The sequence below is a fragment of the Sarcophilus harrisii genome, chromosome 4 (assembly GCF_902635505.1).
Source record: "Sarcophilus harrisii chromosome 4, mSarHar1.11, whole genome shotgun sequence".
In the NCBI taxonomy this organism is placed as follows: Eukaryota; Metazoa; Chordata; class Mammalia; order Dasyuromorphia; family Dasyuridae; genus Sarcophilus; species Sarcophilus harrisii.
The window spans coordinates 65,294,613-65,319,183 of record NC_045429.1 but is presented as its reverse complement, the minus strand read 5'-3'; the positions used below and the strand labels follow the sequence as shown (position 1 = coordinate 65,319,183).

Genomic DNA, 24,571 nt, shown 5'->3' with positions numbered 1-24,571 from the left:
CCTCAAATTTATTTTATATCCATATCCTCAATATATTTATATTTATTCTAGCTGTACTATCAATGTTCCAATTTTTACAAATTACAAGTATCATCTTCCTACATAGAGATGTAAACAGTTCAGCTCCATTGAATCCCTTATGTTTGCTTTCCCTTTTTACCTTTTTAGGATTCTCTTGGGTCTTGATAATGATGATTGAATAGTTTGTTCATTTCTGGCCTTTTGTTTATAAAAGCTTGAAATCCTGCTATGATTTTTGGGCCATTTTCCCCCTTGAATTACACCTAATTTTACTGGGAAGGTAATTCTTGATTGTAGTCCTAGCTCCTTTGCTTTCTAGCATATCATGTTCCATGACTTTAATGGAGCAGCTGCTAAATCCTCTGTAATCCTAATTGTGACTTTCTAAGATCTGAATTGTTTCTTTCTTATCATTTGCAGAACTTTTTCCCCTTGAACTGACAGTTCTAAAATTTGTCTATAGTGTTACTTGGAAATTTTATTTGGGGATTTCTTTTGATGAGTTCTTTGATGACTGATAATTCAGTCCAGGTCATCCTTTTGATTATGGTTTTCAGGTAGTCCAGCAATTCTGACACTGTATCTCCTGGATCTTTTTTCCATGTCATTATTTTACATTTTAGTCTTCCTCCTATACTTTGGAATTTGTTTGATTGATTCTTGATTTCTCACAGAGTCATTAGTTTCCACTTGCTCAATTCTTACTTTTAAGAATGTATTTTCCCCATTTAGCTTTTGTACTTCTTTTCCCATGTGGCCAATTGTACTTTTTAAGGAGTTGTTTTCTTATTGGTTTTTTTTTCCTTTTGCATTTGGCCAATTCTACTTTTTAAGCAGTTGTTTTCTTTTTTTTTTTTTTAAGCTGTTGACTTTTTTCATAATTCTCTTGTATCACTCTCATTTCTTTTCCTAATTTTTTTGAATCTTCCTTAGATGATTTCTAAGTTCCTATTTAAGCACTTCCATCACTTCTTTTTCAGCTTGAGATGACTTCCTGTTTTCCTTTGGGGTTTTTCCCATAGATGTTTCTACATTGTTTTTCTCTTCTGAGTTTGGGTCTTGATCATCTCTATCACTATAACAACTTTCTAAGGTCAAACTCCTTTTTGTTTTCTTATCTATTTCTCTTTTCATTTAAATTTTATCTCTGCTCCTGGGGTAGTAGGGCACAAGTCAGGCTTTTGTGCCAAGAGCTACAAACTTTAGTGGTTTATCTGGGGCCCATGGTTGTGCTTTGTGTCTGGTGTTGTGCTGAAGAAGTGGGGTATAGGAGCCTGGTACTGCTGAAGCTTATGGGGTCTGGCAGAATACCTAATGCTGAGCTGGGGTCGTAGAGCTGCTATGGTGTGTGTTGAGGACAGTTGGATGTTTCTTCGTTTCCCTAGAGCTATACTGAAGCATTTGGAGGTTTGGCAGCTAGAAGATGCCTGTTTGCTCAGGGATTTGCTGAAGTAGGTGACAGTTCTCAGAGCTGGAATCTACTGCCTCTCCTGGCTATGCTGAGGGACACAGGGGATTCTGGTGTTGGCTTTTCCTTGTTCCAACTGAAGTGGAACTTACCAGGATGCTTCCTGCCCTGGATTGTACTCCCCTTTTATGTAAGTGAGACAGATTTTCTAAGTGATTTTTCAATTCCTTGGGCTAAAAGATTGCTTCACCCTGTATTTTTGCTGGGGTATTCCAGAATTTCTTTGGGGTGTTAATTTATGGTTGTTTGGAGATGACCATGGGAGAGTTATAACTATTTACTACTTACTCTGTCACCCTAGCTCCCTGAAAATAAGTTGCATTTAAGGGACAGCTTGGGAACTATAAAAAACTGCTCTCTGGAACTATCTGCACAAACTTATGCTGAGTCTTAAAGAATGCCCTGGAATGAATTTGTCTTATGGTACAGGGGAAAAAGTACTTGATTTGGACTCAGAAAATCTGAGTTCAAATATCATTCCATTTGCTTGTCACTCAGCTTTTTTTACACTCTCAATCTTATTTTCCCTTTTTGTAAAATAAACACATTGAGCCAGATATTTATTCCTGAAAATAATGTAAACCTATGTATATACCTAATGAAGGTTGGTCTATACAACCTCTGTGTTGTTCCTTCTATTTACAAATATTAAATTTCTTTCCTATATTCACTGGAATGGGGTGGGGGGAGCTCTTAGCCTTTATTTCTTATAGAAGTATCCAAAGGCCCAGCTGTTCCACTTGTAGTTAAGGTCCTGAGATGTGGCCTCATCTTTCCTGTGATACTCCTCATGAGAATTCTTCTCTAAGAGACATTCAGACCAGAAGGGTAGCTGAAATCATTTCAACAGAACAGAGTAAGGGTATTGGAAGTATACAAATCACACACAGGGATACAATTATAGCTACTGGTAGGAGAATCCACGGTAGATGACATGAGAAAGATAATGTGACGTTGGGGAAAGAATCGCGGGGTAAAAACCAAGAGAACGCAGGAAGTGGTCTACCATTATTATTGGATTTTGATTATATCTGAGGGTAAGGATTACTAGAAAAGATACCTTCAGGAGGACCCTATGATCCTTCCCACTGAGAGGTATTTCTACAAGTCTGAAATTCGGTAATTTCATATTACTATAGCTTTGACTTTATACATACTCTGAATCCCAGTCTTTCCAAAGGAATTGGGGCCTTTAGCTTGTTGGGGTACCAGAATCCTGGGAACAGTGGGTAGGGAGAGATTGGATTAATGTTTCCTAAATCTGCTTCTTTTGGTTAGCTGAGCTCAGAATCAGAAAAGGGATGAGAAGAAGGAAAGCAAGGAAAGCCGCAAGGCTCCCTTCCCAGCTGGTCCTAAGAACCACCCCACAGTGGCCAGGAAAATCTCTGGGGGTCTGTCAGCTGCCTCACCTGACTCCTCAAACTGTCTATTGTGTGTAGCCCAGGTGTCCTGAATCTGGAGCAAGCTATCTTCCATGGCCTGAATGTCCGGTTCAGGGCAGTTGCACTCTGGGAAGCTGGGTCCACACTGGCACCAGCAGTCATTTTCTCGGCAGATGAGCTCCCCTTCAGAGCTGCAGGTGATATAGCTGAGAGCAGCAGTCACAAATCGCTCTCTTAGGTACTCAGGCAGCAGCACCTGCAGGCCTGAGACAAAAGACAGGTCAGGGGAAATGGCCCCAAGTCAAAGAGACAAGTTCACTTCAAGCCAGATTTCCAGAATGGTAGCATTGGAAAAGAACCTTTAAGATTATCCAGCCCAGGGATTCTTCACCTTTTTGTGTAGCTCATGGACCCCCAGGGTTACCTGATGAAACTGTGGATCCCTTCTCAGAATCATGTTTTTAAGTATATATAGTAAAAGGTAGAATGTTATAAAGGAAACTAGTTATACTAAAATGCAATTATGGAAATTAAAAACAAGGAAAACAGAGTTCGAGGACCTCACCTGAAGAACCACCATCCCAGGTTTTAGAAAGAAAGGCCCTAAGTTGCCTAAAGTCACACTGCTTGTGTCAAGAGACCTCAGCATATGGATGTATATAAATGCATGTATAAGTATATATATTTATATATTTTGTATGTATATAGCATGTGTATATATAGCATGTGTACATTTATAGAATGTATGTCTCTGTGTATACCACCTTCATACATATGTACATGTACAAAATGCATGCAGACCTATATGCAAAATATACTGGTACATGTTATACATGTATGTGTGCAATATAATATTGCATATATAATGTGTGCAGTATATGTGCATTTGTAAATGCATGTGTAGATATAAACAAAATATATACATGCAAAATTTGTGCATGTTATGGATGTATATGTGTATATGCACATGTATGTATACAGAATATTACATATATTGTGTATATGACATGTATATATATATATATGCAATGTGCATGTGTGTATTGTATACTATTGGTAAATATTTATTGTAAATATGAGCATGCTGTGTAAACATTAACTATTAATATTTTTGTTATTATATCAACTACTAACAAACTGTTAGTAACTAACCTTAACTTCTGAATCTCCTTTCTATTATTGAAATGAAGATCACAGAATCTGAAGGGGAGGGAGCCTAAGAGACTGTTGATTAGAGTATTCTCTTCTATAAGTGGAAACTTATAAAGGTTATAAACTTGACCTGAGTTACACAGAAAAAGGATATAACAGATGTGGTTGGAACTCAAGACTTCTTGATTTTAAATTCCGCACTCTATGCTTGTGCTGGGACTGGAGTTAAAACAGACCTTTCAAATTTAGCTTTAGATTATTACTATCCATGTGACTCCGGGTATATCCTAAAACTCTGCCTCAGTTTTCTCAAATGAAAATTGAGGATAATAATGGCATAGACCTCCTAGTATTGTTGTGGGGTTAAATGAGATTATCTTTGAAAAGTGCTTGTTTCCTACAATACCTGGAACATTTTAGATCACTATGTAAATGTTTTCCCTTTCCCCTATGAGGGGTTCTTAAACTGAGGTCATTGAAAGTTTGTTTTTTTTTTTCTTTTTCAAAATTATCCAATATTTTGATAAACAAATTTTAATTGGATTCTTTTATAATTCTATGAACTGTATTTCATTCATTTATTTTTTTTATTTCATTTACTTATAAATATTCTGAGATGGGGTTCACAAGCTTCACCAAACTTCATGTCAGAAGAGTCAATAACACAAAAAGATAAAGAATCCCTGCTCTGTAAATGTTTCCCAAAATTGTTCCCAGGTCCAATATTTTTTTGATTCTAGGCTCCCTCCTGGGAGTTTAATAATATGATTAACAAATAATTAATACTTAATAAGATTAATAAATTGTTGCTTCCTTCCCTCCTTCCATCCCTCTACTCCTCCTTCCTTTTTTTTATTTCTTCCTTCCTTGCTTCCTCCCTCTGTTCTTTCCCTCCTTCAGCTCTTCCTCCCTCTTTTCCTTTCATTTTCCCTCTTTCTCTTTTCTTGTCTGTCTTCCTTCTCTCTTCCTTCCTTCCTTTCATCCCTCCTTCCTCCTTTCCTTCCCATCTTCTACTTTCCCCCAACAAAGATTCTAATTCAATTCCTACCAGATTCTTATTTTCCCTGAACTTCTCATTGTGATGGCATTCATAAACAGAGGGAATAGAGCCAGAGGGGAAAGTAGTTCCTACAGGGTTGGCTGACAGCATAAGGGATCCTGAAAGTTGGAGTTGACACATTTTTGTACTTAAGAGACCTAGATCACATCCTCATCATGCTTTCAACCCTCCCCTTCTAGGCAGCCTACCATGAGTTTGTCCCTGAAGAGGGCCCTCCCATAATATACACTGATCCCCTATCTTCTTCCAATTCCTCCCCATCTTGCTTGATGTTTTCTCTCCTTCCTGATGGAAACACTCTCCACAATTGTAATAGAGGTGCCCTCAGCAATAGCTGTGTGAGTGATGGGCTATAAAATTAAATGGCATAAACTATTCCAAGCCAACCACTAGACATTTTAAACTTCACCCATCACTAATTCCCAGACACACAAACTAGCCCATCCTAGGACCTGAGCAAGAATAAATTATAATTATATTAGTTATCACCAGGAAACAAATATTCTTTATTTCTTTAAAAAATTAAAATAAAAAAAAAATCTGCCTCCTGAAGCAGTGGTAAGTCACTTCTGGCTCAGATTGGTTGGCATTTGTAATAATAGATCCTGGGTGAGGATTATTGATTTTATAATGCAGAGACAATAATATCTTAAACACAGTCCAATTCAGTTAAGCCTCAAGAAAAATGAACTTTTCCCCTGCCAAACAGTTCTGTCTATATCAATTTGCATACCGTTGGCCCAAAGGATGTCAGAGGGAAATAGAGTACAAGGCCTAGGTAACTTCCCTTATCTTCTTGTATCCAGACTTAATGCAATTTTCTTCTAACTTTCTCTCTTCACATATCAGACTCCAAGCAAGCCTCTCTTTCCTCCCCAGTCCCTTCTCTTTCCTCCATCCATATCCTCTTTCTTTATTTTTTCCTCACTCTCCCCTTTCCCTTCCCCTTTGCCCTTCTTTTCCTCGTTCTGTCCCTACTCCTTTTCTCTTCTCCATTATACTTCATCTCTCCTCTCTTCTTCCCATTTCTTTCCTCCCCCCTTTATTTTCTTTCCTTGTCTTCTTCCCTTCCCTACACTCCCATTTAATTTGGATTACCCTGGAACTGTCACTTCTTATTTGTATGATCTAGACCAAGTCACTTTACTTATCTCTGAACTCTTTTTTTTGTGTGTGTGCTGAGGCAATTAAAATTAAGTAACTTGACCAAGGTCACACAGCTAGGAAGTATTAAGTGTCTGAGATCACATTTGAACTCAGGTCCTCCTGACTTCAGGGCTGGTTCTCTATCCACTGCGCCACCTAGCTGTCCCCTCCCTTTGAACAAGAGTTCTGTGAAATGAGCAATTTGAATTAGGCGGCCTCCAAGTCCCTTTCACCTTTACAGCTACAATCCTGGTATCTTTAAATTTTCTATTTCTAAAACATTATATACTTTATAGAAAGCTGGGTTTGAGTTTCTTTCATTATAGACAAGTTGGGAGCATAGAAGACAACTGCAGAAGAGCTCTGTATTAGAGATAATTTGAATAGATCCCAGGGATTTGGGGAATGAAAAAGTCATCTCAGATTATTTTCCTTAAGGAAGAAAAGAAAAATGTAAATTCTGCCGCAAATATTTATTACTATTATCAGTTTCCTTATCTAGGAAATGAGAAGGCTGAACTCCATGGTTCCTGAGGATCCTTCTACCTGCAACCCAAAGCTTTGATGATCAATATCTAGAGAAAGCATCTTGGTTTTAGCAGAATGAAATGAATGCATTTTCTGTTTGTTTTGGTTTTTTTTTTCTGTTTTTATTTTCCCTTTTCTGACTTGGGCAGCACATCCCAGACCATTCTATGGCTGTGAAAGGTGGAAAAAAAAGACTTCTTACCTAATAATTGCACCTTGTTTTCTGGACTTTGCACCAGGACTGAGCTGACAGAATCCAGATTATCATAGTTACTGCAGCCTAGAGGGCCTGTCCGTGTCTCTGTGACCTAGAGACAGAAGCAGAAAGGGGGATTGTCAATCAATAAGCATTATGTTCCTTTATAACTCACCAATGAAGGTATCCAAATGTACTTTGGCAACTTATCTTTAACAATTCCAAAGGGGGTCATCGGGTCAAGTCAATAAGCATTTATCAAGCACTTACTATATACCAGATACTATGGAGGTGATACAAAATGTAGAAGTATTCCCTGCCTTTACTGAACTTATAGACTAATGAAGGAGATAACGTGTGAACAATTAAGTAAATAAAGGATATATACAGAATAGATAGAAATAATCTCAGAAAGAAAGCACTAGCAAAAGAAGGAATCAGGAAACAATAATATCAGCATTGATTATTATAACAGTAATAATGTAACAGTAATAATAGCTTTTATAAAATGCTTAAAGACTTATAAACTGTTTTACATACTTGATCTCATGTGATTTTCAATTAGACGCTATTATTATCCCCAATTTACAAAGAAAAGCCAGACAGAGACATTAAGTGACTTGTCCAGAGTTACATAACCAATAAGTTTCTGAGACAGAATTCAAATTCAAATCTTTGTAGCTTTAATTCCCGAGTTCTGTTCCATCTCCTGAACCCCTTTGCTGTGTCTAGGTGAAGAACTCCTACAGAAAGCGTTCTTATAGTTTAGTCATGAAGGAAGCCAGAAAAGCTCAGAATGAAGGTGAGGAGGAAGAGTATTCCAAGAAGGGAAAGCCAGTAGAATTCACATGCTTTCTTCACAGGGACAATGGTCATTTTTCTTCCACCTTATTTTAAGATGGAAGCAGGGGACAGAGTCAAGACAGCAGAGAGTAAAGAGGTCTTTGTCTAAACCCTTCTTGACTTCTCTTGAATCAACACCAGATCAAGCCTCTGAACAGGTTTTAGAGTGATAGAACCCACAAATATCTGGAGTGTAACAAATTTCCAGCAGGAGATATTTTGGAAGAACTTTGGGAAATATCTATCTCTTTTCTTTTCTTTTTTTTTTTTATTTAATAGCCTTTTATTTACAGGTTATATGTATGGATAACTTTACAGGATTAACAATTGCCAAACCTCTTGTTCCAATTTTTCACCTCTTACCCCCCACTCCCTCCCCCAGATGGCAGGATGACCAGTAGATGTTAAATATATTAAAATATAAATTAGATACACAATAAGTATACATGACCAAACTGTTATTTTGCTGTACAAAAAGAATCGGACTCTGAAATATTGTACAATTAGCTTGTGAAGGAAATCAAAAATGCAGGTGGGCATAAATATAGGGACTGGGAATTCAATGTAATGGTTTTTTAGTGATCTCCCAGAGTTCTTTCTCTGGGCGTAGCTGGTTCAGTTCATTACTGCTCCATTGGAACTGATTTGGTTGATCTCATTGCTGAGGATGGCCAGGTCCATCAGAACTGGTCATCATATAGTATTGTTGTTGAAGTATATAATGATCTCCTGGTCCTGCTTGTTTCACTCAGCATCAGTTCGTGTAAGTGTCTCTAGGACTTTCTGAAATCATCCTGTTGGTCATTTCTTACAGAACAATAATATTCCATAATATTCATATACCACAATTTATTCAGCCATTCTCCAACTGATGGGCATCCACTCAGGGGAAATATCTATCTCAAATGCACAGGGGCAGGGAGGGAAGGGGCTTTACACCCCAGTACTGGAGCAGTACAAGGAGACTCTGTGCAGAAAGGCTTCTACACACTGGGAGAATTTAGTGGGAAACTCATAGCCAAAATACAGCAGTGCTTGCTACTCTGTCCTGGTTCAGAAGCCAGCAACAGTGGATCAACAGACTAATTATGAGACCTCCAACACAACTACAAAAAGCAAATAATGAGTTCCTAAAGCCCAGCATAAAAAACAGGATTTGGATACAACCATCCAGAATGAGAAGAAAGCTGGCAGCACAGATTCCATGGCAGCATGAAGCTGATGTCACCTGTAGAGGAAAGTTGGTACAATGTCCTCTTTTCCCTTAAAGCAGACTTCAACCTTTAAAAACTGAGCAAAAATCTGAGTTCTTAGAGGAAATTTTATATCTTTAGATAATTACTTACATAAAATAGCGAATGAGATCAATGAATTGGGCATGTAACTAAAAAAGCTAGACAAAGAACAAATTAAAACACCCCAAATAAATACCAAACTTGAAATTCTAAAAATAAAAAAAGAGATTAATAAAATGGAAAGCAAGAAAACTGTTGAACTAATAAACAAATCACTGTTGTTATGAAAAAAACAACAACAAAATAGATAAATCTTTAATTTGATTAGAGAAAGGAAAGAAGAAAATCAAGTTGCTCAGTATAAAAAAAATGAAAAGGGTGAACTTTCCATGAATGAAGAAGAAATAATTAGGAGCTATTTTGCTCAACTGTATATCAAAAAATCTGATAATCTAAATGAAATGAATAAACACTAAAAAATATAGATGGGGCAGGTTAACAGAGGAAGAAATAAATTACTTAAATAGACCCATTTTAGAAAAAAAAAAAAGAAATTGAACAAGCTATTAATCAAAAACCTAAGAAAAATCTCCAGGGCCTAATGGATTTATAAGTGAATTCTACCAAATATCTAAAGGACAATTAATTCCAATACTATACAAACTATTTAGAAAAATAGCGAAAGAAGAATTCCTACCAAATTCCTTTTATGACACAAATATGGTGCTGATAACTAAACCAGGTAGGGTCAAAACCAGAAGAAGAAGAAAAAAAAAACATAGACCACTTTCCCTAATGAATATTGATGCAACTGTCAATAAAAAGTTATTATAATGAAAACAAAATAAATAAAAAAATAATAAAAAAAAAAAAAAAAAAACAATGAGTAGAATAGAAAAAAAAAAGAATATCAATGCAAAAATCTTAAATAAAACATTAGCAAAGATATTACAGCAAGTTATCACCTGCATAGTAGACCACAACCAAGTAGGATTTATACCAGGATTAAAAGCCAGAAACTTAAAATATATTGTTTACAAGAAATACATTTAAAGCAGAGTGATATATACAGGGTAAAGGTAAAAAGGATGGTTCAATATTAGGAAAACAATCAACATATTTGATTATGTTAATAACCAAACTAACAGAAATCATATGATTATCTGAAATGGCAAAAAAGCATTTGACAAAATTCAACACCCATTCATATTAAAAACACTAAAGAGCATAGTAATAAATGAAGTTTTCCTTAAAATGATCAGTATCATCTATCTAAAATTATCATGAAGCATCATATATAATAGGGATAAATTAGAAGCATCCCCAATAAGATTGGGGGTGAAACAAAGATGCCCACTATCACCTTTACTATTCAATATTGAATTAGAAATTTTAGCTTTTGAAATAAGAGAAGAAAAAGAAATTAGAGGAATTAGAATAGGTAATGAGGAAACCAAATTGTTACCATTTGCAGATGATGTGATGATATACTTAGAGATTCCTAGAGAATCAATTAAAAAGCTACCAGAAAAAATTCACAACGTTAGTAAAGTTGCAGAATACAAAATAAATTTATATAAATCATCAGCATTTCTATATGTTATGTTATATAAGAAACAATCAAGCAGAATGATTTCAGAAAGGTCTGGAGAGGCTTACATGAACTAATACTAAGTTAAGTGAGTGAAACCAAGAAAGCATTGTACATAGCAATAACAAGATTATATGATGATCAATACTGATGGATGTGGCTTTTTTCAACAATCAACTAATTCATGCCAATTCCAATAGACTTGTGAAGGAGACAACCATTTGTACCCAGAGAGAGGACCGTGTGGACTGAATGTGGATCACAACATAGTTTTTCACCTTTTTTGTTGTTGATTGCCTGCATTTTGTTTTTTTTTCTCATTTTTTTTCTTTATTTTATCTGATTTTTCTTGTGCAGCATGATAAATGTGGAAATATGGATAGAAGAATTGTATATGTTTAACAAATACTGGATTATTGCTGTCTAGGAGTGGGAAAAGGGAGGAGAAAAATTTGGATCCAGAGTTTTGCAAGGCAGAATATTGAAAACCATCTTTGTATTTTGTATTTTGTATTTTGAAAATACAAATCTATTATTTTTTTTAAAAAAGACATAAGTAGGATATAATATGCAATTGACTAAAAAGAGTTATGCCCCAGAGCCCCATGATCCCTAAATTTCATTTGGGACCCAAAAGAAATCCTGAGGCTCTTTGAAGAAGAGCTGATATGGACTAGATTTAAAAAAAAAAAAAGAAAGAAAAGAAAAAGGGGGGGAAGAACAATTAAAGCATCAGCTGGCTAACAAGAGTGAAGGAAATCTCTAGGCAGAAGAACCATGGGCAATCTTTGATGGCACCTCTTAATTCTCCTTCCGTCCTTCTCCCCATAGAAAGATTAAAATGCCTATGCATATGCAAGGGCAGGCCAGATCCATGCTGTAGAATGCTAGCAGACAATGTCAAACCATAGTCAATATATGTGGAAATGACAGACTTTGAGGATCCCTCAGGAAGCAAAACACTAGAAGAATTTGAATTATGAGTAGTATTATTAGTATTAAACATTTAAGTCCCACCTCAGCCCTGAGAAGTTCAAAGAGAAGAGCAGCCATGGGCTTTACTGCATATTTTAAAAGTATATTAAATATATATAAACTCTTATAGCCACGTACTATTCTAGAGCACTTTGGAATCTCTTTAAAATATTACAAAGCTGGCCCATCAGTTTTCCCATGATGTTTAAAGCACAAGTTGAATAATATGTAGCTTTAACTGAACTGAGATAATTTATGTACTAAAAATGATAGGGGGTTAGAGGGTATGGCTCAGGATTTTAAACTTTTTTGTTAATTCACTCATTTAACACATATTTAATTGGCATCTATTACATGACACTTTGCTGGATTTTTTTGTGGGGAGGGAAAGCAAACAAAAGAGGAATAAGACAGTTCCCACACTCTTGAAGAGTATATAGTCTACTCTTCTTTTGGGTGAAAGGGATAGGAGTAAAGACTACTCAGACATATGAAATATTCCACTAAATTCTATACTATTAGCTATGGAGGGAACTGAATCTCAGGAGAGCTAGAAGACTATTTTCTGAAAGGATCACTTTTAGGCTGCTTCTTGAAAGACAGATTAGTTGAATAGGATGGGAAAAAAAGAGAAGATAGACATTCAGGAATGAAACAAACAAGGCATTAAAACAGAAATGAGTCTATGGAAGATGGTTGATGGAGAGATCAATCTGACTCAAGTACTGAGGACATGTTACTATTCTTTTCTGAAATGGGACCTAAGCAAGATTAGCCCCAGTTTTTCATACATTTTGTTATTTTTTGTTTTCATTTCAACTGGAATTTCCTCTGTATCTCTTTTCTCTTCCCCTCCAAAATAGCTATCCTTTAGAGCAAAAAATATATATATATATATAAAAAAGAGGAAGAGAAAAATTCAATAAAACTGGTCAACTCATGATAAAAAGTTGAAATATACAACAAAGTGTCACACCTGTGGACCTGCACCTCTGTAAAAGAGTAGTAGTAGGCATCTTTTCATATGCTTGTTCTCTACAATTTTGCAATTTTATTTCAATTGTAATTTTTAAACTTATTTTAGTATTGCCATGTGAATATTTTTTGTCCTAGATTGGCTTTCTTCACATTGCATCAACTTATTTAAATCTTTCTATAATTCTCTGTAGTTATTGTGTTAATTATTTAATACCACAGTTACATTTATGTACTGTAATTGCTTTAGACATTCTCTAACTGATGGTATCCCCATTTGGCAGGTGAGAAGTGAGGTACCAACAACTTTACATAGTGGACTTACAGATATATTTTCCTTTTAGAACTTAGTTGAGATAGCCTTCCCACAAGGGTCAAACAAGGATGCCCATTATCATCACTATTACTCAACATTGCACTAGAAATGTTGTATATAGCAAAAAAAAAAAAAAAAAAAAAAAAAAAAAAAAAAAAAAAAAAAAAAAAAAGAAATTAAAAGAATTAGAATAGACTATAAGGAGATAATATACTTAGAGAATCCTAGGAAATCATCTAAAAACCTACTCAAAACAATTAACAGCTTTAGCAAAGATTCAGGATATAAAATAAATTTACAGAAATATATAGAATTTCAGCATTTCTATATATTACTGACAAAGCCCAGCAGAAAGAGATAGAGAAATTCCATTTAAAATAACTGTGACCAAATAAAATATTTGGGTGTCTACTTACCAAGACAAACCCAAGTACTATATGAATACAATTATAAAATATTTCTCAGACAAATAAAGTCAGAACTAAACAATTAAAAAAAATATCAATTGTTCATGAGTAAGCCAATAACAAAAATAGCAATTCTGCCTAAATTGGTCTACTTGTTCAGTACCATACCAAACTGACTAAATTTTATAGAAATAGAAAAAATAATAACAAAATGCACCTGGAAGAACAAAAGATCAAGAATATCAAAGGAATTAATGAAAAAAATACAAAATAGCAGTACCAAACCTAAAAGTATATTATAAAGCAACAATCCTCAAAAACATTTGGTACTGGCTAAGAAATATAGTAGTAGATCAGTGGAACAGATTAGATATACATGACACAATAAGCAAGGACTATAGTAATCTAGTATTTGATAAACCCCCAAACTCCAGCTTCTGGGATAAGAACTCACTATTTGACAAAAATTGCTGGGAAAGGGGCAGCTAGGTGGTGCAGTGGATAAAGCACCAGCCTTGAAGTCAAGAGGAGCTAAGTTCAAATCTGGCCTCAGATTCTTAACGCTTCTTAGCTATGTGACCTTAACTCACTTAACCCCAATTGCCTCGGCAAAAAAAAAAAAGAAAAAAAGAAAAATCGCTGAGAAAACTGGAAAATAATATATCAGAAACTCAGTATAGACCTACTTCTCATACCTCACACCAAAATAAGGTTAAAATGGGTGCATGATTTGGGCACAAAGGGTGAAACTATAGGCAAATTAGAAGAACAAGAGATAATTCATTTATCAGATCTTTAGAGAAGGGAGAAAAAACTAGGAACATTATGAAAGACAAAATGGACAACTTTGATTACATTAAATTGAAAAAGGTTTTGTACAAACAAAACCAACAGAAACAAGATTAAAATGGAAGTACAAGTTGGGGAAAATATTTTTGCAGTCAGTGTTTCTGATAAAGATCTCATTTCTAAAATATATAAAGAAATGTGTAAAATTTATAGGCATACAAGTCATTCCCCAATTGATAAATGATCAAAGGAAATGAACAGACTATTTTCAGATGACAAAATTAAGGACATCTATAGTCATATTAAAAAAAATGTTCTAAATCATTATTGAAAAGAGAAATGCAAATCAAAACACCTCTGAGGTACCATCTCATACTTCTTAGATTGGCTAAGATGACAGAGAAAGATAATGATTAATGTTAGAAGGCATCTGGAAAAACTGGGACACTAATGCATTGTTGGTGGTGGTATAAAATTATCCAACTAATATGGAAAGCAATTTTGAACTATAGTTCAAAATACCAAAAAAGCTATAAAACTGTGAATACTCTTTGACCTAGCAGTGCCACTGTCTGTATCCCAATGAAATCAAAAAGAAGGGCAAAGGATCTACATGTGCAAAAATGTTTGTAGCAGCTCTTTTTGTGGTAACCAAAATTGGAAAATGAACAAATGCCCATCAGTTGGGAAGGGCTGAACAACATGCGGCATATGAAGTTAACGGAATATTATTATTCTATGATAATATGATAAGCATACATGATAAAATGAATAATATGAATAAATGAAAAAAAACATAAGCAAGCTGATTTTAGAAAGGCCTGGAAAGATTTACATGTATTGATGCTAAACCAAACAAGCAGAACCATGAATAAATTTTAAACAATAATAGCAAAAATGTGTGATAATCAGATATGAAAAATTTGGTTCATCTAAGTGGTTGAGTAATTCAATGCAACCCCAATAGAAAAAAAAATCTGCATCCAGAAAAAGAACTGTGGAGACTGAATGTAAATCAACACATGCTATGTTCACTTTTTTTTTTCTTTTTTTCTCTTTTCCCTTTTGTTCTGATTTTTCCCAACATGATTCATAAAGCAATGTGTATTAAAATTAATTAATTAATTAAAAAGAGAGATGGTTTTCCCACAAGTTGTGTCAGGTTAGAACATAGGCTCACAGTTTTTCTCTCTACCCTTCTACCCCAATAACAGAGGACTTCAACTTAGATGCTTTTTCAAAATCCAATTTTTTTGTATATTGTTTTTAATTGGATTTTATTTTTTCCTAAAACATGCAAAGATAGTTTTCATCATTTACCTTTGGAAAATCTTCCACATTTTTCTCCCTTTTTCCCTCCTCCATCCTCAACCAATACAGCAAACAATGTGATACAGGTTAAACGTGAAGCACTTCTAAACATATCTCCATATTCATTATGTTGTACAAGAGAAATCAGACAAAAAGGGGAAAACAGAAGAAAAAATAAACCAAGAAAACAATAAGAACAACAACAAAAATGGTGAAAATACTATGCTTTAATTCATCCTCCATAGTTTTCTTACCAGATGTAGATGGAACTTTCCATTACAAATCTATTTGAATTGCTTTGAATTACATCATTGTTGAAAAGTGTCATGTTCATCAGGGTTGATAATCACATTATATTCTTGTTACTATGTACAATGTTCTCTTAGTTCTGCTCACTTCACTTAGTAACAGTTTATGTAAGTCTTTCCAAGATTTTCTGAAATTAGCCTGTTCATCACTTCTTACAACAATATTATTCTTTGGCCATAAATTCCTCTCTTCTCCAAATTTGAGAGGTAGATTATCCCTTGTTCTCCTAATTTGCTTATGTATCACTTTTTTATGTCTAAATTGTGAAGCCATATTGACCTTATCTTGCTATAAGGTATTAGATATATTTTTAGGTTTCCTACCAATTTTTGTCAAATAATGAGTTTTTATCCCAGAAGCTGGAATACTGATAAAATCCAAATTTTCCAGTTCCTCAAATTACTCACCTCCCATGACCTAGTCAACCATTATTTCTCTGCAGTACCCGAGAATGTTTATATCCAGGGATATGCTAGTGGTCTTCCACAACCAATTGTTAAATTTCCTATGTGAGTATTTAATTCTTGGATATTGGCAAGTTCTACAAATCAGGGTTTGATTTATTGTTTTGTTGAATGTTTAGACTTTAAAAAGTGATATTATTATTTTTAATAATGCAAATTAAATTTAAAAATGTTTCAAAGCATCTTTCTAGAAAGCCAGTTGTTACATATTTACCAGTACACCAATGGATATCTTTGATCTTATCATTCACAAGTCTAATATTGCCATGAGTAAGAAGTTTCTCTATCTAATCATGATCTCTTATCATTCTATCTCTTCCTATTCCTTATTTATCTTAAAGTTAGTTTTCTTCATTGCAACATTAAATTTCTCTGTTATCCAGCATGTTTCTGGGGCCAGTCATTTATAACTCTTGCTTCAGACTTCCTTTTCTAATCTTCACTTCTTAGTGAAAGTGTTCAACTTCTCCTCCCCTCCCTCCTTCTCTCCCGCCCCCACCTTTCCTGCTTCAATAAAACCTTATATTGAATTACTTGTACCATCTGCTTCCTTCTCTCCTATTCACATGCTGCTCAATGGAGCTCAAAGAAGTCTTGCAAGCATGTTGACTAAATGCACTACAAATTTATGTTCTTTAATTTCACCTAGGTCTTTACTACAGCAGAGTACTCTTACTACTTCTCCCTAATTGATTGTCTATCTCACTCTGAAATGGCTCTTCATTCTTCTCCTAATTCTTCAAGCCTTAAAAAGTTTACTTTCCCTGTTGAACTTCCACTTCTCTGAAACTGACAACCCACCCATCTCAACTCACAACCTCTTGACATCATTGTCCATGTTTTAGGTTGAGAATGATTCAAAGCAGCTCTCTAATAATTTCATTTCAGTATTTATAGGTCTTCAACATTTAGCAAAAAGAGATTTAGATACTTTTAAAAGAAGGATATTTAGCAAGGATAGTCATTGAGAACACCTTAAACTAATTCAGTTGAACAAAGTTCTCCTGTCTGAGATAATTATTGTGACCCATCATCCAAGCATCAGACAATACCTGAATCTTCTGGTTGCTTTGTAATTAGGTGAGGATAAAGAGATATAAACAATGTAAACAATTAATTCCCCAAACTAATAAGTGATCTCAACACTTTGTTCCCCTGAGGCAATTGAGATTACTGTGACTTGCCCAGGGTCACACAGATATGAAGTGTTAACATGTCTGAGATCAGATTCGAACTCAGGTCCTCATGACTTCAGGGCTGGTGCTCTGTCCACTGCCACTTAGCTGCCCTGGTCTCAATTCTTTTTAAGGAAAAACTAAACCAATGTGCATGGGTGTGTGTGTAGGGGTGGAGATCATATTGTTCTTGTCATACACCAACACTTCCCCTTTACACTTGTCTATGATACAAGGGTACTTCTTTTTCTAACAAGATCAACTCTTCCATATACCTATTTCTTTATGTCTTATCTAACAAATATGCCTTATTATCATTCTCATCTTAAAATTTTCACTTTTATTTCTTTCTCATTGGAAACTTCTATAGGCTACAGGAAAAAATACAATCTCCCTAGTCTTCCCTCCCAAAAAAATTTCAAAACTTTACTAGGACTATCCCTTGAACTATGAATTTTCCCTTACCTTTCTCAATCAAATACTTTTAAAAAGTCATCTACATTCAGTGCTTGCACTTCTTTTCCCCCATATTCCTTCCCTCCTTAATCCTCTGCACTTTTATGATTTCTGACTTCACTCAGCTAAAAACATTTCTTAATCACCAACTTTAATAGACTTTTTTCAATCCTCAACTTCTTCAACTACTAGTCTGCATTTGACACAATTCAGCACACTGTCCTGAAAACACATTATTTTCCCCTTCTAGCTTTTCAGGTCACTGTTTTCCTCTGCTTCTCTTCCTTCAAGTGTAACTGCTTTTTTCTCCCATGTTGATTAACTATCCGTGTCAACCCCAATAATTGTGAATAATACCAAAAGGCTCTGTCTTGGGCCCTCTTGTGTTTTCTCTATACATTTTCTAAATTGATGACCTTATCAATTCTCATGGGTTCAATTATTGCAACTATGCATAGAAATCTGACCTTAGTTTTTCTCCTGTGTTTCACACACACACACACACACACACACACACACACACACTGCCAAGTGCCAATTGAACATTTCAAACTAGGTGTCTCAGATAGCTCAAATTAACATGTCCAGAGAACTCATTAACTTGTTCCAAAAATTTTGCCCCATTCCAAACTTCTCTATTATTATCTGAGACACTACTATTCTTTTAGTCATCCATGCTAACAACCTTGGTGTTTTCCTAATTGCTTTTTTTCCTCCCACCGCACATATCTATCTAGTTGCAATATCTTGTCATTTGTATCCCATCAATGTCTCTAGCAAAAATCCCTTTTCTGCATTCCCACAGACATCACACGCTGGTTCAGGCTCTCATCATCTCTTGCCCACTACAATGGTCCCCTATTTGATCTTCCTGCCTCAAATCTTTATTCCTCTTATTCATATTTTTACAGCTGCTAAAGTGATTTTGTCTGATCAAGCCCACTATCTCCTAACTCCCCCACCATTCCCTCAGATAACACCAATAAAACAAATACATATCACCTCCAAGATCAAGTTAAATTTCTGTTTGTGGCATTTAAAGCTTTTCATAGTCAGAATCCATCTTAACATTGCACCGTACACCCTGTCTCTCATTTTGTGATCTTGCCACAATGTACAGTGTTCCCCACACAGGACACCTATCTACTATCTTCCATATCCAGAATGCACTTCTCTCTTTTATCTGTTGAAATCCCAGTTCCATTGGGTCATACTTGACTTCTTCCTTCTCTCACTCCCTTATTTAGTCAATTGGAGTCTTATCATTAATACTTTTGGAACAACTCTCATATACTCTCTTTCCTGTATCTGACACTGTCATTACCTTGGTGAAAGCTCCCATTATCCCCCCATAGGGACTATTGCATTAGTCTGCTAGTGGGTCTTCCTGTGTCAGCCTCTCTCCATTCTAGTATTCAGCTGCCAAATTTATCTTCCTCAAGTATATCTGACCACGTCACATATAAACATGGCAACTTTATCCATTGCAGTGGCTCAAATCTAAAATGCTTTGGCATATGAAGCTCTTAATTACCTGGCTTTTCCTTCCTACTTTTCCAGTCCTCTTATGCCTTGCACTACCCCCTTCTCTGACATATTGTATGATTCACTAACACCTGCTGCCTCTTTGATGTTTCTCACACCTAACACTTTGTCTCCCAACATCTCCAAACATTTTTAGGGACTGTCTCTCATGCTAGAAACTTTCTTTTCATCTTTATCCCCTTGCTTCCCTCATTTCTTTCAGGTCTCACATTCTATGAATAGCCTTTTCCAATCCCTCTTAATTCTACTTCCTTCCTTTTGTTGATTATTTCTATTTCATGCCAAATATATCCTGGTTATACCTAGTTATTTGAATGCTATCTTTTCAATTTAGTTCAAGCTCCTTGAGAGTAGTAGGGAATTGGGAGCCAAGATGGCGGAGAAGGCACACACGACTTTCTAAGCTCTTCTCTTACCCTCTTTATCAATATTATATCGAGCCTCAAAATATCTTTCTGCCAGCAAAGAAAGAGAACAACTCCCAGCCGAAGAAAATCCGGTCCCCCAAAAAGGTTGGTTCCCCGGGGAAGATCAGCACAGATAGAGAAATTGGTTCGGGAGGCCTCAAACCGAAAGTGGCCAATCTAGCACAAGCGGCAGCCCCAACCCGCAGTACGGGGCTTTTTCCTTGGGCAGTTGTGATCCTGCACGGCAGGAGGACGCACCGGGTTGCCTCAATCTGCACAGTGGGGGCCGGCTTGGGGCCATAACTTTCCCAGGGCCTTTTGCACGGCAGGGCCTGGGCGGTTTGGGGTCTGGGTCACGTAAACTCACGTCCCCGGGTCCTGCCGGGGCGTGAACTTTCACCCTTAATCTTGGCCCAGGCAAGTCCCACAAAGCCCAACTGGGCCTTAATAGCTCTGCCAGTGCTGAACCCCTTCCTGTTAAAGGAAAACCCTCAGGCACCCCAAACCTAGGGCCAGAAATCGGTTTACATCTCCCCTGCTCTGCAGAGGGCTGGTAACCCCTTGCCTGGGAGGCATACCCTAAAGGCTTTAAAAACAAATAAAAAGATGAAAAAGAACCATCGACAGCTTCTATGCAGAAAAAGAGCAAGCCAGAAACCTGAAGAGACCTCAAACACAAACATGCATCAGACTGTCCTCCTTTCGATGTTCAAGAAGAGACCATTAAAAGTCCAAAAGAGAGAAGATAAATGGGAAAGGAAAGAAAGCCTTACAAGAGGCAACAACTTCCTGAAATATGAATTGGAAAAATTAAAATTCCCAGGAAGTGCAGAAACAAAATTATAATTGGAAAAAATAAAAAATCTCAGGAAAGTAAAATTGTGAATTGGAAAAAAAAAGAATTACTAAAAGTAGGTTTGTAATTGGAAAAAAAAGAACTCAAGAAATAGGATCTTGAATTGAAAAGACAAAGAACACCAAGAAAGTAGGATCTTGAATTGGAAAAAAAATAATTCCCCTAAAAAAAAAAAATTAGTGAAATGGAAAAAAATTCCACAGACCAAAACAATACATTTAAAACTAATTGGACATATAAGAAAAAGTTAAAAAAATAATGAAGAAAATAACTTTAAAAATTAGAACTGAACAAATAAAACTTGATTCATTGAGACAGCAAAATCAGTCAAGCAAAAACAAAAAAAATGACAAACTGGAAAAAAAGTTATCTACTTGCAAAAAACAAGACTTGAAAAAAAGTCTAGGAGAGATAATATGAGGATTATTGGACTTTCTAAAACTATGATGAAAAAAAAGCCTAGATACTATTTTACGAAATCATCAAAGAAACTGAATGTATAAATCAGAAGGAAAATAGGATTGAAAAAATTCATCGAACACCTTCTGAAAAACCTAAAATAAAACCCTAAGGAATTTTCCAAATTTCAGAACATCAGATTAAAAAAAATTTTACAACAAAAAAAAACCATTTAAATACCAGGGGCCACAATAAGGATCACCCAAGATCTGGCTGCCTCACATTAAAGGAAAGAAGGGCCTGAATTGATTTTCCGAAAGGCACAAGAACGGATGCACCAAAAACTAAATAAGGAGCATTTTCTTCAGGAAGAAGATGGACATTTAATGAAACAAATGAATTCTTTTTTTCTGAAGAAAAACCAGAACAAACAAAAATTTGATCCCAACCTAGAACTCGAGATGCAGGGGTTAAAAATAACTCTTGAAAATTGTATTTTTTGTGGATATACAAAAAAGAAACATGTATAATTTGTTTAATGATAAAAAAAAAGGGAAGTAGATATGGAAAGGATGAACAGAATAAGGTGGGAAGGAGGGATAAAAGGAAACCACATCCACAAAGAGGCAAAGGAAACTTTCATATCTGGGAACTTAACAGGGGAGGAACATTGTTGAATCTTCTCCATCAGAGTTGGCTCAAAGAAAAATAATTGACATTTGTTTTGAAAAATTTCCTGCCTCATTAAAAAAGGGGGGAGGAAAAGGAAAAGAAAAAGGTAATAAGGGAAGGAAGGGAAAGACTCAAAGGGGGGAGGATTATAAAGGGAAAACATCCATGATACAAGAGGGGTAATAAGTTTAAAAGGGAAAAAGGGTTGGGGAGGCAAAGAATAAGTAAAAACATAATCTGGGGTTAAGGATGGCAGGAAATACAGATTTAGAATTCTAACCTAAATTGAATGGATGAACTCCCCATAAAGGGAGGCAGATAGGAACTGGACAAAAGTCAGAACCCTACAAATTTGTTTAAAAAAACACATTTAAAGCAGGGAGATACATAAGAATAAAAGGTAAAAGGTGGAGCAAAATCTTTATGCTTCGGTGAAGTCAAAAAAAGGGGTAATCTTATTAGATCAAGCAAAAGTAAAATTGATCTAATTAAAGAGATAAGGAAACTACATCCTCAAAGGGTAAATAAACAACAAGCAATATCAATATTAAATATATTGCAATGGTATGGCATCCAAACCAAAGGAGAATTAAAGAGAGTTGAAGAAGAAATAGACAACAAAACTGTTGGGAGATCCAACCTTGGACTCTCAAATTAGACAAATCAAACCACAAAACAAAAAGAAAGAAATTAAAAGAAATAGAATATTAGAAAAATTAGGTATGTTGGATCTTTGGAAAAATTGAATGGAGATAGAAAGGAATATACTTTCTTCCGCAGTTCATGGGAACCTATTCAAAAATTAACCATAACTTGGACTAAAGACCTCAAAATTAAATCAAAAGAAAATAGTAAATGTTTCCAGATCATAACAATAAAAACATTAAATAAAGTTAGGGGAAAAGACCAAAAAGTTTGGAAACTAAACAACTCATCTTAAAAGGTTGGGTGAAGCAGCAAATTATAGATACAATTAATAATTTCCTCCAAGATTAAATGATGAGAATCAACCAAAATTTTGGGATGCAGCCAAAGGGTAATAAGGAATTTTATATCCTTAGGGCTTTTGGAATAAAAAGAAAAGAAAAAGATTAATGAATTGGGCGCAACTAAAAAAAACTAAAAAAGACCAAATTAAAAAACCCCCAATCAAATTAAATTGGAAATTCTAAAATTAAAAGGAGAAATTAAAAATATTGAAAGTAAAAAACTATTGAACTAATTAATAAAACTAAAGTTGGTTCTAGTAAAAAAATAAAATAGATAAGCCTTTTAAATTGTTGAAAAAAGGGAGGAAAATACATTATAGTCTTAAAATGAAAAGGAACTTTCCACCAATGAAAAAATTAGAAAAAATAAGGAGTTATTTTGCCCCTTTATGCCAATAAATTTATAACCTAAGTTGGATGACTATAAAAATATGAACTTCCCAGACTAACAGAGGAGGAAATTAAATTGTTGAATTCCCATTTCAGAAAAAAATAGAACAGGCAATTAAACAAGTCCCTAAGAAAAAACCCGGACCAGATGGTTTTACATGAATTTCAAACATTTAAAAAAATTGGCCCAATGCTATAAAATTTGATAAAATAGAAAAAGAGTCCTACCAAATTCCTTCTAGCACAGAATTTCTGATACCTAAACCAGGTAGGCTGAAAACAGAAAAGAAAATTATAGACCAATCTCCTAATGAATAATGCTAAAACTTAAATAAGATATTAGCAAAAGACTGAAAATCTCTCAAGATAATACTTATGATCGTGGTTTATGGGAAAGCGGGCTGGTTCAATATTGAAAACATCAATATAATTGGATATTAATAACCAAATTAACAAAACCATATGATCTCTCAAAGATGCAGAAAAAGCATTTGATAAATCAACATCCATTCCTATTAAAAACACTTGAGAGTATAGGAATAAATGGACTTTTCTTAAAATAATCAACATCTATTTAAAACCATCAGCAACATATTAATGAGACAAACTCAACCATTAATAAGATGTGGGTAAAACAGGTTGCCCTATCACCTTACTATTTAATATTTATTAGAAATTAGCTTTACAATAAACTGAAAAGAATTAAAAATAAGAATAGGCAATAGGAAGCCAAATTATCACTCTTTGCCTGACATGATTATATTGAGAACCCCAGAATTCTGCTAAAAAGTTTTAGAAAAATCACAACTTTAAAAGTTGCTGGTTATAAAATAAACCCACAAAAGTCATCAATTCTTATATATACTAACAAAATCCAAAAGTCAGGTTACAAAGAAAATTCCATTAAAGAACACTGATAATATAAAATATTTAAATCTATCCCAAGGGAAAATCAGAAACTTTATGGCAAAAATTACAGAACTTTTCACACAAATTAAGTCTATCTAAAATTGAAAATATTAAATGCTCTTGGATAGGGCACAAATATAATAAAGATACAATATTACCAAATAATTTTTTATTTAGCCTTCCAATCAGACTCCCAAAAACTATTTTAATGACCTAGAAAAAATAACAACAAAGTTATATGGAAAAAAAAAAGGTAAGAATTTAAAATTAATGAAAAAAAAATCAAATGAAGGTAAAAGCTGTACCAGATCTAAATTATATTATAGAGCAGCATTACCAAAACTTTTTATTGGTAAGAAAGATTAGGATCAGTGGAATAATTGGTTCAAGGGATAAAACATCAAAAATATAAAACTTGTCTTTGAAAACCCAAAGATCACTTTTGGGATAAGAACTTACTTTTATAAAAAATTCTGGGAAAATTGGAAACTAATATGGCGAAACTAGGCATTGATCCCTTTAACCCGTACACCAAAAGATAACAAATGGGTTCAGACCAGATAAAGAAGAAATTATTAATAAATTAGAGGAACACAGGATAGTTT

The 24,571-nt window shown here is 34.8% G+C and overlaps 1 protein-coding gene across 1 annotated transcript in view; it reads right to left on the bottom strand.

Moving 5' to 3' along the window:
• The window catches only part of BRINP2 (BMP/retinoic acid inducible neural specific 2), a 169,198-nt gene that overhangs the window by 8,937 nt on the left and 135,690 nt on the right, over nucleotides 1-24,571 (bottom strand). The window contains exons 5-6 of the mRNA XM_031936934.1: nucleotides 6,960-7,065; nucleotides 2,899-3,135 (exon numbers count right to left, since the gene is read on the bottom strand). Of these exons, the coding sequence (XP_031792794.1) occupies nucleotides 2,899-3,135; nucleotides 6,960-7,065 (343 nt within the window). The remainder of the gene's footprint in view (nucleotides 1-2,898; nucleotides 3,136-6,959; nucleotides 7,066-24,571) is intronic.